The following is a 12,773-nucleotide window of genomic DNA, read 5'->3' as shown; positions in this document are numbered from 1 at the left end:
TTTGAGCGTCCTTTTCGAAATCTTCCCAGTGTCCCTTTGCCCTCCTTTCTGTATATTGGTCATTTGAACTGCTGCGAACAATCGCCTGTCGTGCTGCTCCTAAGCATTCCTAAGCTTTCCGTAGCTTTGGGCGTGTTCATCATAGATCGGCACGGCCTCAGAGGACTTCCGTCGACACTGTACGAAAAGCGGTTATTTATCCACCGCGTGCTCTCAATTGCTTCTTTCAGACCATTGTACAGCCCTTTGTAGTTTACTTTCGGCCTTCTCAGGTTCACGCAGATGGCTTCTTCGAGGAGTGGGAAGAGATCATACGACTGCCCATACCCAGATGAGAGGGCCCCTTTGAAAATTTTCGCTGGCTCCTGAGGGACTCCCGGCAGTCCCAACAGCACTCCTTCTTGTGTTTGAAGCGTTGTAATCGTTGTCAGTACGATGTTTGCGACTGGCAGGGGGCACCTGTTGACCTCTGTCCTGCCACCTCAGCTTCCTACTCCAGAGGCACGCAGAGGCACTCTTCGTCCGTCTGAGGCTGAGAAAGTTGTAGGGGACTGGACAAGGAGATGCACGAAAGGGTCTGATGCTGACCCTTTGATGTGTCCTTGAGTGTGGAGGCTTATCCTCCTGGTTTTCACCAGCTGGCGCGCCCCTTTTTGTAGATCCAGGGCTTTAAATGCCATCAGCGCACCGAGAGCAGCTCAAAGCCCCGACGCTCTAGGCTTCAGGGCGGGAAGCACGGGGTACCAAATCGATTTGGGGTCCGTTGACTGTATCACCCCAAGTATCCATAGGGCCTCTGTGGGCTGGAAGTCCCGGGCCAGCATCAAAGCCCACCGCGCATAGCAGCCCAACAATAGCCGCACTCTAAATAGACTCTTGAAAGAAGTACCTATAAAATGACGAGTTTTGTAGCGCGCTGTGCTTGTGGATTGAATGCGGGGTCTAAAAGGAGCCTAAAAAATTGTGTGCTAAGCCTCCGCCTCAGCCCCGAGAGCGGCAGGGCCTTGCTTCTTCCTCTAGCCAACAGCGTCTCCTCACGCTGTAGCAGCTCCCGCACCTCCCCCGCCAAAGGGCTTTCATAGGTCCCCACTGCATCTCGGACTGCCGCGAGGGCGTCCAGCCTGTCAGGGCCTTGAAGCGAGCCTGAGGAGAGGCGCAGATAGAGGACGTGCAATTCGCGGGCCCTTGTAGTTTCGGGGGTGTAAACAGTTGCTGTCTCTCCATCTGACTGAACCCAAATCAGAGGCTCGCCCATCAGGCAAAGTAAACGATGTTCCCGGTACCGCCTCCTCTGCTGATTGGCCTCCTGCTTGAGGCGGCCAATACGCCGCAGCAGATGCGTCTCTTGCTGCAGCAGCGACAAGTGGGCTACCCGCAGATCCTTCTCTGTACCCCTGCGGATCCTTGCCAGCTCGCCACCGCGAAGCTTCTTTGCCTCGAGGCAACGCCAGGCTTCGACCTCTGCGAGAAGGATAGCAAAGTCTGCTGGGGTGATGGGGCAAGCTGCCCTCTGTTCTTGTCTCCTTTTCCTGACGTCTGCTTCCCACTGCTGTCTCTCCCGCTGCTGCCGCTCCCGTTGCAGGTGTTCATCTCTTTCTTGCCTTCGTCTCTGGGCCTCTTTACGCGCAGCCCATACTCTGGCGTACTGCTGAATGACTGTAGCACTTTTGTGTCGCATGGCTTCCCACTGATTGGCGCACACGTACTCACCAGGGCTGAGCACTTTATCCATAGCACTGGAAAAAAAGACTCCCTTTTTAGGCGGGCAACCTGAAGCTTCACGCTGACATTGGGTGGAGATAGATGACTTCCAAGCCGTCTGGCAAGCCACCGAATGACGCGTACGAACAACCAAGGAAATACCTGCAGCAGCAAAACACCAACCATTACCAATATGGAGGTAATAAGGCACCAAGTTCGATTGAGATAAGGCCTAATGACTTGCTTTTGAAAGTCCTTTTGCACCACGTTTGGCTAAGGTTTGCTGCCCCATTTTTGAGAAGATGTACAAGATTCGTCACACTTCTGAGTAGAACTACCGGCACAGTCATCAAACAGAAAGTAAAAATGTGCTTATCATGGGCTCAGAAAAGCAAGGGCTTAGGGTTGGCACACCCGTGATATGTACAGTTGACGTGTCATAGTGAACTGTCGTTCAAGCAGATGGCAGCAATTGCTACTAGTGGGGCTTTCCCTTTTATTGGCCCAGTCTACACCCCTTTAAGGACAACGAAACCGTTGTCTAGCCGTGATGACCCTTAAGAGGGGCCCCTTAAACCGCATCTGAGAGTCCTCTTTACTGGATTAGCCCATTCACTACACAACCCTTTGCGTGTCCCTCAGTTTGCTCAGGCTTAAGAGTGACCGCTCTGGAGTTTATGGCTTGGAGTTTGTGGTGCTTCCTGCCTGCTGTAGCATCAAGGAGACACTCCGGGACCCCCAGTAGATCAAGCGTCAGCGGCCCCTCCCCGTCATTACTGTTTGACTGTCTAAGGAGATACACCGCGAGGGAGCCCACAGCTCCTGGGACAAACCCTAGGTCCCCCAGGGTTGTGCTCCAAGGCAGAGGAGAAGGAGGGCTGCCTCCAGGGGCCGCTAGACCATTAAGTCCCTCTGGTTTTCCAGGCTCATGCTGTTCGTTTATATCCCAGTAGGAGCGTGGCGCTATGGCTACTACGAGTGCGGGCACTTTGAGCTCTCCTTCTATTTGTTGTTTTATCTCCCATAAGGAGCACGATAAGGGAATCTCCTTGCGGCGCTTGCTGGGGCCAGGAAGCAAGCTTAAGTCGATGCGAGCTAGGCCTTGCAGAGGGGCTGCATTTTCTTTTTCTTTGTCCTCTTGGCTGTCCTCCGTTTCTGCCTGGTGTGACGCGAAGGGGCCACTCCGTGAAGAGCAGGATCCCTGGAGGCTGCTTTGCTTTTCATCGGTTAATGTGCATTCGCTGCGCATATTGAGATGACTGAGATATTTAGAAAAACGAGGAAAGCGGAAGGGTCATGAACTGTTTGTGGCCCTCGAGGTCACCTTTCCTCTGTCCGGACTTTTCTCTGCTCAGTACAATAGCGAACGAAACATTCATCAAGAGACACTATATCTACCCCTTCTATTCTAATAGCAGTATTCCTTGCTTGTGCATGATTTTCCTTTAGGTCGATTTAACGATCACAACGCCTTCCTCCAAAGTGCTCAGGGCCACGAGGGGCCAGAGCGCCTCCACGGGGGCCCGTAATTCGGGAGGCAAGGGGCTGTCCAGTTTGGCTAGGTGTCCTACAAATGGAGGTAATTTGGCACGTGGGATTCATTCAGAGCTCCAAGATTTTATAGAACATTATGTGCATTACTGGCGTGTGGTGCTGCTGCAGATTGGGCAGGGGCCCCGCGGCATGCCACGTGAGACACCACAGTCTCTGTTTCGTTTCTGTGCTGCGGTTCCCGTTCTGATCAGTAGAGACTAGGCGAACACCTATGGATCCTTCACACATTCTATTCAGCATGGCTCAGCCCCTTGACTGCCCTTTAAAATAATGCTCCTCCCTCGCACCATTCCTCAGTATCTAATCCCCTACTCCAAGGGGAAGCCAGTCTCCCTGACTTTTGCCTAAATGTAACCATGGAAGGCCTTTGAGAACCCCGTGGGCATCTTTCTACGCTTACTGTCCCTGTGGACGCGCGAGTACGGCCTCTAGCTTCCCTTCCACTCACCGCCCTCATGGACCCTCGCATAGGTTATGGATGCACCCTCTATTTCTCTATAGTCGTTCTTTTCCTCAGCGGACCCCTTGAAGTGTGGAGCTTCTCGGCTCACAAATCGACGTATTTCCTAATTCCAGGCGTACATCTATCCAAACTCTGCTTAGGGAAGCCTCCAGCCGCAACAGGGTCCCCTATCCGTGCAGCACCAGCCGCAGTAGTAGGAAACGGTACTAGTGCTGAGCACCCCGTCTGGTCAGTGTCTGATCTGCCAGAGGCAGAGAGCGCTCTTCTTTCAGCAGCAGTGGCAGCAGCAGACCGCCACAAAGTAGAAGACTTCGTTTGTCTCATCCGCTGCTCCGCATGGAACATCTCTGGAGAGATACGTGAGCAAGAAAGGCTCCTCCTTCATGTCAAACGAGAAACCCTCAAATCTCCTCTTGGCCGCCCAGTGCCCAAGTCCTTATGCCTAGAGCCTACACATTTAGGGCCCCCTGAGGGGATCCCACAACCGCAACAGAAGATGAAAGAGGACTTGCTGAGCCACGAGTGGGAGATGATGCTGCTTGCTACCGGCTTCAGCCCAACACACCTGGACTCCGTTGCAGAGACAATCATTCACGTCGGTCAAACACACATCTCTGTAACCCGCCTCACCGCTTTCACTCGTGTGTTCCTCCCTGTGCTCGCCTCCTAAGAGACCTCGCTGCCCACCCAGCATTTAGAATTACGTGTGCCCATCCGCCGACAAAAACACCCCTAGTCCCGCATCTGTGGATGCCTTGGGTGCCCCCTCCATCTTTACAGACTTGGATGTGTCTCAACAGCTATCTCTATCCCCGTCCCCATACATGGAAGCCTCTTCGAGCATTTTAGCCGGTCCATCTATCCTTCCTAATTTCTGCGTTTTCGACTCTCGCAGGAGGTGATACAAAATCATGGTGTGTCTACCTTTGAGGGAAGGGATGGACGGGGCCACAGTGGTTGGGTGGCTCTGAGCTTTGGCAAGTTGCAGGTCCACCTCATGACCCCTATAACTCGCCAGAAGTACGCCCTTGAGAGGCTCCACAGAGATAAACCCAGAATAGATCTCGCACCCTTGCTCAGCGACCAACATCAAGACACTATATACCAACTGTGGGGGGGAAAGAACTCAATGATAACTGGAGACTTCGAGGGAGGTCCGGCACGCATATGAGTCTCAAGGAGCGCTGAGGCTCCCCGTCTGCCCCACCACCGAGGATGCCGAGAGGTCTTCTATAGGGGCAGATGAGGCCAGCAGCTAAGTTACATCAATGCAGATATGTCCATACGTCCAGGCAGACACGCATGCATGCCATGAATACTAAAGTATGCTTACGATTGGTGTAGCACGGTGTTTGGGCAGTCTTGCGCATATCTTTAGACACCTTGCTAGCTATCTAGCGCAACGCAGAGGAGACTAGCTACACCCATGGATGCTAAGAATGGCTTCAATATGGCAAGACACGTTCAGGGACTGAACACTGTGTTCTCTTCTAAACTTGGGATCGGTGGACGTAGTGCCGAGCTATGGCCTGACTATGCCCTAGTGATCCAAGCTGGCTATAGAGCAACACCCAACCACTTAAATACAGCAAAGAGGCCTGAACTTGAAAACGATTCGACAACAAACCACCAGGGAAGCAGAAAGGTTTCGCAGGAATCTGCACAGCAGCAGTATTTGCTGCGGAAGCACCTAGCTCGCAGCGAGTAGTGTATGGTTTCGTCAGACAGGAGTAAAGGCCCCAGAGTTTGGATACAGGATTCGCTAAGGCGTGGCGCGTAAGGTGGAATGCACAAAAGGCGCGCAAGATGCAAGCGAGAGCCAGAGTGAAAGGACAAATGGGCGCCTATGCTGTGCCCGAAAGATCTGTGGCCGTAGGGATTGTGGGGGCGGGCAAGCGCGCTATAATCTCCTTTAGGTCGTCTGCGCCGTACTGCTTGAACCTGAGAAAAGAAGGCACAAGAAATAAAGTAATGTGCTTGTGAGAGACAGCCACACAGAGGTGGCACGGCAAAAAATTGCAACGTGCAACAAGGTGCCTCGTCCTGTGTCTCTACACATAGAATCCCTAGTTACGGATCTACAACCGGCACTGGTGCACCAATATGCAGCGCCATTCGCCTCTGTCTCTGGCTGCGCATGAAGTGAGCGTCTCTTAAATCGGGCTACGGGGCATCATATGTGCGCTCGCGTCTACTGTGACGCGCGGCGTTTCATGGGCTCGAGTTCGGTTATCATCCATCGACGTGTCTCTTGGTGAATTTTCTTACTTGGCCTCCCCTACTCTCAGTGCGGCCATCTCAACGTTGTTGCAATTAAGCTTCTCTTCCATTACTTGGCGCAGCACTACCAAGGCCAAGTCCTCTGCAGCTGTAGCACAACGCAAGTGAGCCCGAAAAAATGACCAGTCATCAGGAGAAGGCTACTGCTGAATTTTCAGCCGAGAACAGATATGGCTTATGAAATGATCAGCAAGAGAGGGGGGAAAAGGAAGAAAAGGAAAAATTCATGTGAATTTATTGCATGTGTCAACGGAGGTGGGCTATCCATAGATCTGGGCCTATTTCTTTTGTGGAAATACGGGTGCGCGTACAAGCTAGACCTCACACACAGGCATGCTGGACATTCTATCCTACAGGACAGATAATAATCCAACTTGTTAATGGACCGTCTGTCGGTATAATTCCTCGGCTGTTCTGAGATTAGATGCACTGGGGTTCTATCGTATGTGTGTTGTTGCAGCTAGTGTTGTGGGAGATCAGCGTATTCTGCACACATCGTACCCTCAAGAGACATGGATTGATTGTACTGCTCCTGAAGCATCGATTCCGCGCCTTCTTGAGCTGAGCCCATGGCCACTGCCAGATACTTTGTGACGGTTCCTGCGTCAATGGCAGCCAACAACGGAAAGGGATATCAGGAAAAACGAAAGACTGCACAGCAGCAAAAACATTAATAGAAAGAGCAGTTGCAGAAGAGAAAAACATGCAAAGCAGGCTATCTGTAGGCGCAGCTGGGCAACGGTGCGCGACAAAATCAGCATAGGCTTTACAAATTTGTCCATAGGCAGAGGCACGACAAGCACATCGACAAGTGCGCATACATCGGCATCCATGCGCACGTAGAAACACTTGTGCGATGAAAGACCAGGGGCAGAGATATGGGGAAATCCACAGACATTTATACACGCATAGAGAGAGCAGTGCAGTATCTACCAACCCACAACGCGACTTTTCTCGGCGCTGCACATGCAATTTCCCCCATCCATGAATGCATCTATGACATTTTACTCGCGTAGACGCAGTCATGCGGCAACTTTGTGATACCTGATGGATCGGCGCAATACAGTGCCGGCCCGTCCTTGTCAACTCCGGCGACGAGCAGTGCCACGCCGAAAGGTCTGCTCATCGTCTTTTTTCGCCGTCCAGAGCCAACGTCTGCAGCAAAGGAAGCCCCGACTTTCTTGTGGTTTGCGGCGAAGGAACAGTCAAAAAGAGGGTAACTGAGAGGCTGGGTGGAAGTCAGAGCGATTGCTAAGTGTTCTGCATTGGGAATTCATGGAGATGGCGGCTACATAAGATAATCGAATCTTTTCAGTCTCTAGGACCGTAGATCATGAGGAGTTAGAACGCATGCAACAACAGACAGATGGTCTTACCGGAGAAATCGAGGGCGAGATCGGCCACCGCATCCACACAACTCCTGATGGACATTTTTTCATTATACGTAAAAAAGTGATTTGCGCATTCCACCCTGGCATGGTCTATCAGCGTCCTGAGATAGAGACAGACATGCACAAATTTGGAACCTTGTGCACACAAGCGCACATACAACATTAAGAAACCCATGAACAAGAGATCAAAGGAAGTAATTCGCATGTAAGATAAACCCTCACACATAAATGCGCACACACATGAAACTGCGCAAATGTGTGCAGGCAAACGGGAGATACATACCTTGCATCAGCAATGAGTCCACTCATTGCACATGCAATGTGCGAATCGACTTCAACGATTTTGTGGATTGACTGGGGCTCCAGGAGACAAGAAGTGATGCGCCGCTCCGACGCCAAGACAACACCATCCTTTGTCTGAATGCCAATAGCCGTGCTTCCTAGCTTTATGGCTCCCAATGCGTATTCAACCTGACGAGAGGAGATAAACGAAAATAGAAGAAGGCAGAATGTGAACACACATGGTGGGACAAGCGTGGAGCAATGCTTCCCCCACCCATGTTGGGAAGTGGACGAGTAAGAATGCAGAGGAGAACGGTTGCTCCTCACAAAAACGGAGGTACGCATTATTACGTGCAGATTTTCAGGTATAGAAGCAGACCGGTTTATGCATTCTAGGCCTAAAGAGCCAAGCTGGCACTCATGCATGTATGTCTGTTTAATCTAATACATATGTGCACGCATTCAAACATACATTTGTGTACTATTACAGGTGAATACATTAATGTATGGGCATGCAAAGCCCTGTTGGGCTATGCAGTCACTTTACCTGGAACAAACGGCCTTCAGGCGAAAACGTGTTGACGCCTCTGTCATACTCGCTCCTAAGGGCAAGCCAGAGACATAACACAGCGATCGAATCATGGAATGATAAGATCACCACTAGCTAGCCGAAATGGCCATTACTACACTTAATAGTTTTCGGACGCCTTCTGGGAATCAAAGCACTTCACGAACTAGCGAACAAACGACAGAAGGACACGAATACACACACGGCAGCAAAACAATTAATTATTCGGAAATGAAATACGTTTGTGTATTTCGTTTGAAAAGACAAACAGAAGCAGAGCACCGATGAGCACGTAAAACACAATAAAGTAGAAGGCGGGTGATCACAAATAGGGGCTCTTATTGGAGCTAGGCTCCAAAACTCCTATTATATCTCTTTTATTGCTCTGAGTTGTCAGGTTTCTGCTTTGTTTCACATGCAGGTGGTGAGGCATTCACGAGTCTGGTCAGACGGGCAGCATGCACAGATAAAGCCAAGAGTATAGAAAGCCTCTCAGCCAGTAATTCCGTCTATGAGCCAATAGTGGAATGACAGGAATGAATAATGCTTGCTCCCTGTCTAGTATAGTTTCCTGATTCGTGGGAGGGGGGAGGATGAAAATATCTTGCCTGGTTGTAAACATTGTGTTTATTGGCTCTGCTGAGCCGCTGTCTCCGCCGCACGCCGCAAACTAACAGAAAGAAGCAACAACATGAACATCAAAATAGCGAATAGATGAGAATATCTCATGTCTGGTTGCCACCACACAAAGCCACTGTTTCCCTTCTCCGCATTCGCTGCATGCAGCAGTCGGCTCTGACTGCAATCAAAGTACCCTAAAATAGAAGCATTTCTCTCCTATTATTCCTGATAAAGTACAAAAAGTATTTTGCAGATTTAATGCCTCTCTTCGTTTAATTTACGAGGAAAAACCAAATTTGTTCGTTTTAAAACCGGTTCCCGCGTGCGTGTTTCTGTTGTGGCAGAACGGCTCCCGTTTCCCCATTAGTCAAGCAGAATTCCTTTTGAGTAGATGTAATTTTTTTGTTCCTGTTTCTTTGTTTAGGAGGTGTTTAAGATAGTTGCGGCTTTGAGGCTTCAAACAAGGAGCTGTACTTGAGTTTAACCTGCACAACACGCGAGCCTGAAGGTTTGGCATGTAAAGGACGCAATGGGAGGAAAAAACTATGGGCTAGAAAAAGGAAATAATTTAAGATGCCAGCTGGGAAACAGTGAGCTCAAGACAAGCACTGGGATACCGCTGGCGGGGCTAGACCAGCGCCCTTGTGACACAGTGAATTATCGCTAGCACTGTATGTAGCGGGCTAAGCTACACTGAGGCACTTCTCACCATGTCGGGTGCATTTAAAAATGAATAGGTGAGCAGTGGTTTAGTGTTGACTGCTCGTGTAGGTTACTCTTTCTAGGATTGCCTTGGCAAGGTTCTCGATTATTGATAATATTGTAACGCTCCATCTGTAGTTGGCTAAGCCGCACCTTAACGCTTTCGACTACACCATGTATATTAAGCGAGAACTTTGGTAGTGCTTGGCGCATTGTTTTGTCTGTTCGCATGCTTTACTTTGTGCGGGGTGCTGGTAGGTCGATACAGCAAGACGCAGTGTGTGAAATATGCTATTTGCATCTAGATGTGAATATTTGGAGTGCTTAAAGCTACAGCTACACACAACCTGGCTGCCTCTCTCTCTTAGAGTCAGAAACTCTGGGGGGAGCATGCAGGGAAATTCGGGGATTGTGTTGAAAAAAAGCAGCTTATATTGTGTTTGGATTGACTGTAGCTAGCAGAAGCCTTAGATGCAGCTTTACATGATAGCAAAAGGCATGGTTCGACGAAACTGTGCCCCCTATATTCACTGGCTAAAATTGCATTGGGATGTCCATCTCCCCTACAACAGTTGTTTGCTTTTAATAACATCGAATGGTACTACAAACATCAAAATTTTTTGACGCCAGGCTACAGAAATTTTTCCCGGTGGTGGGACTAGACGGCGTCACACTGCTTGCTGGGGCAGCGGACGTAGTAGCTCCATAGCTGGTAAAAGGGGTGATTCCATAGCCGCTTAAACGATTGATTGCGTTAATGCGGCTACGCTGAGCAGAAAAGTATGACAGCCGTACGGATGTGCAGTTACTCGAGGCTTCATCACCCGGTTCGAGATGTAGCTCGCTTGTTTCCCCCAGAAAAGGAACGAGTGCTCCTTGTGGCAGGATAAGTAGAGGGAAGCAATCCAATAGTGGCGGTACTTATGCAGGGAATATCGGTAAGCTGCAGAAAGTGCAACAGTTCACGCCATTCTACAATCCCGGATTAACTGGATTATGCCAAGGCCAAATCCGCCGCAAAACTTTGAAATAATTGAGACTGCTGAAGTAAGAAAAACCAATTGAAGCTTGTTGTGGCTCAAACGATCAAAGTTTGGCTCGCAAAGCCTAAAACGTAGACAATCACCTGCTGCGTCAGTGATTGATCTTGATAAGTCCCCAAGTGTCATGTCGGATGGCCTCACCATGAGCAGCGACTCAGCACTTAAGCAGGCGTTTGATGCAGTCTCGAAAAAGATGGCTTTACTTGAAGTATTAGAAATTATAAGGGTAGAGCTCTTGTGTTTATGGATAGAAGACGGGAAACCATTGAGGATTTAAAACCTGTAGATATCGAAGTCATGGCAAGCGGCCCTGTCCTAGAGTTTGAAGCTACCCAGAAAAGAGAGCTCGAGGATTCCTGCTCTTAAGCAACCCAGTACAGCCCTTAACAATGCACCTACGTATATTGTGGGACACTGGGTAATCTAGTCCACGACGGCAAGTGCATACAAATCGCCAAACAATTTGAACACCAGGGCTGGGCTCAGCGAAAGCAGGCTGCTTAGAGAGAAAAACAATCCAAAGCAGAAGACCCCCAACGCGGGCTACGGTCAGTGAAGAAGGCTACAGAGGATAGAGCCGCAGCTGCGATTCACCACGAGTCAATTCTGCGCTGACTAAAGTTCTCATTGATGGCAGGGAATTGTTATCGTCACTTGACGCTTGATGTGAAGTGGATGTGATATTCGAGGAGACAACGCAGCAATGCAGGCAGTCATTTCACTAGTTTGAGCAGACCCCAAGGCTTGAATTTGCTAACGAGCCGCAGAACGGGTGGATTGGCAAGGTAGCTTCGATTAAGCGCTACTTAGAATTGGAACAGGGTCCAACTGCACGGTCTAGGACGACCGTGGACCCATTCACTATCTTGGAAACATCTGCCAGGGGTGGGCCTAGGAATGCCGTGAACGACTCATTAATAGGCGCCCATACGGCCATAATTGTACGCTCTGCAGGTGAGTAAGCGCCACAAAGCGCCAGAAAGATTCTGCTGGCTCCAGCAGAAATGCTTATGTAATCTGTGGTGAGAGTAGATCCGATGACTCAACAACGTTAGCCAGAGTCTCCGTGCAAGCAGCTGAGCAGTACAGAAAGAGAAGACCATTGTGAGCATGCAGGCCGTTTGAAAGCTGCATAACCGGTCTCTTACTAGAAAATTTCAGTAGAAGTTCGCCCAAAGACAGTAGGAATGAGGCAAACGCCAAGGTGTAGCTCACAGAAGGGTTAAGTAATTATGAGCTGCCAGCAGGCTGGACACCCGCTGGTCGTCTTGGTCACGATACTGAGCTGATTTTCGGATGTTTCAAGCTATACACCGCGAGATAGGAAGTTGACACAGAATGAAATGAGATTGAGCTACAGGAAAATTATTTTTTGGAAAAAGACAAAGCGCAGAAATTGAACAGCGCTTCGGGGCAAAACTTGGTGGTGGTTTTGCCTGAGGACGGAGGGCGGCACACTTGCGTTAGCTATCTGCCCCTGAACAACGCCACTGTAAGCAGAAAATTTCGGTGCCTTATATTGGTGAATCACTGAACAACATACACGGATCATGTGCTCGGCATTTGACTGAACAGACTGTTTCTCCAAATCCTTAGACTTGCATCTCATTACCCAATTCTCATCGCTGAATTTGCTCAAATCGCTCTCCCTTTCACTTATCTTATTCGAGACAAAGCAATCCGCGACCGTAAAATCGAAGGTAGATGCTACAGAATGGGCTGTAAAAGGCCGCCTTAGAACTCTTCCCGTACTCACGCTGCCACACTCTGAGCACCTACCTTTCTGAGAACTTTTACTAGTGACGCAGCGGTGGCTGTATTCTTTCCTAACAGGCTACGGTTCCTTCCAACACCAAACTTTTGCTTTTTATTTTCATCGCTTTCCCCAAAGAGAGCAGCGGGATCCATTGAGGGCATGAGAACTCTGTGCGATGTAGTGGGGCGTGAACAGAGCCACATTCTGTCTGTGGGCGTCAATGTACTGGCCACACTCACCATCAGTCTTAAAAGCATGAAACAAGACTTTTAAGCTTTAACGAGCCTAGCGTGGCTTGCTGGTTTGACATCCTTCTGCATTGCGACCTTGCGGTGAATTACATTGATGACATCACCGTGGTCGCCGAGGCGCCATCGTGACCATCCCCTAGCAATAATGTGCTGTGCACCGT

General features: G+C 49.8%; 3 protein-coding genes across 3 annotated transcripts; 1 reads left to right on the top strand and 2 right to left on the bottom strand.

Moving 5' to 3' along the window:
* Nucleotides 1–309: 309 nt before the first annotated feature.
* LOC34619745 lies at nt 310–2,950 on the bottom strand. Its single transcript, XM_022733023.2, has 3 exons — nt 2,407–2,950; nt 918–1,863; nt 310–649 (listed from the first exon to the last, which is right to left on the bottom strand). Exons 1-3 carry the CDS (start codon nt 2,948–2,950, stop codon nt 310–312), a joined length of 1,830 nt encoding a protein of 609 aa, XP_022588661.2.
* A 760-nt stretch (nt 2,951–3,710) lies between these two features.
* LOC34619746 lies at nt 3,711–5,426 on the top strand. The gene is made up of 3 exons (XM_026337678.1): nt 3,711–4,334; nt 4,614–4,877; nt 5,109–5,426. Exons 1-3 carry the CDS (start codon nt 3,711–3,713, stop codon nt 5,424–5,426), a joined length of 1,206 nt encoding a protein of 401 aa, XP_026193463.1.
* A 136-nt stretch (nt 5,427–5,562) lies between these two features.
* Nucleotides 5,563–8,861, bottom strand: LOC34619747 (proteasome subunit alpha type-5). Its single transcript, XM_026337734.1, has 8 exons — nt 8,848–8,861; nt 8,219–8,273; nt 7,673–7,860; nt 7,375–7,490; nt 7,043–7,153; nt 6,500–6,598; nt 5,987–6,086; nt 5,563–5,659 (listed from the first exon to the last, which is right to left on the bottom strand). The coding sequence occupies exons 1-8, from the start codon at nt 8,859–8,861 to the stop codon at nt 5,563–5,565; spliced, it is 780 nt and encodes a 259-aa protein (XP_026193519.1).
* Between the last annotated feature and the right edge of the window lie 3,912 nt (nt 8,862–12,773).

Source organism: Cyclospora cayetanensis, unplaced genomic scaffold, assembly GCF_002999335.1.
Source record: "Cyclospora cayetanensis isolate NF1_C8 unplaced genomic scaffold, CcayRef3 CcayRef3_contig_2, whole genome shotgun sequence".
NCBI lineage: Eukaryota > Apicomplexa > Conoidasida > Eucoccidiorida > Eimeriidae > Cyclospora > Cyclospora cayetanensis.
The sequence above is the reverse complement of the archived record's forward strand: the minus strand, read 5'-3'. Positions and strand labels throughout refer to the sequence as shown.

What these genes read in the sequence shown, in the direction of transcription:
- LOC34619745 (XM_022733023.2), bottom strand. Translation starts at nt 2,950, where the DNA reads ATGCGCAGCGAATGCACATTAACCGATGAAAAGCAAAGCAGCCTCCAG. An exon ending in TCTCCTTGATGCTACAGCAG is followed by an intron (nt 1,864 to 2,406) that starts GCAGGAAGCACC and finishes TTGCTGCTGCAG; the next exon opens with GTATTTCCTTGGTTGTTCGT. An exon ending in GCATTCAATCCACAAGCACA is followed by an intron (nt 650 to 917) that starts GCGCGCTACAAA and finishes ATCTACAAAAAG; the next exon opens with GGGCGCGCCAGCTGGTGAAA.
- LOC34619747 (XM_026337734.1), bottom strand. An exon ending in GTATTGCGCCGATCCATCAG is followed by an intron (nt 6,599 to 7,042) that starts GTATCACAAAGT and finishes CCATTGACGCAG; the next exon opens with GAACCGTCACAAAGTATCTG. An exon ending in CTGAGAGTAGGGGAGGCCAA is followed by an intron (nt 5,660 to 5,986) that starts GTAAGAAAATTC and finishes TTCTTTTCTCAG; the next exon opens with GTTCAAGCAGTACGGCGCAG.
- LOC34619746 (XM_026337678.1), top strand. Translation starts at nt 3,711, where the DNA reads ATGGACCCTCGCATAGGTTATGGATGCACCCTCTATTTCTCTATAGTC. An exon ending in TCGGTCAAACACACATCTCT is followed by an intron (nt 4,335 to 4,613) that starts GTAACCCGCCTC and finishes CGACTCTCGCAG; the next exon opens with GAGGTGATACAAAATCATGG. An exon ending in GAGACTTCGAGGGAGGTCCG is followed by an intron (nt 4,878 to 5,108) that starts GCACGCATATGA and finishes ACACCTTGCTAG; the next exon opens with CTATCTAGCGCAACGCAGAG.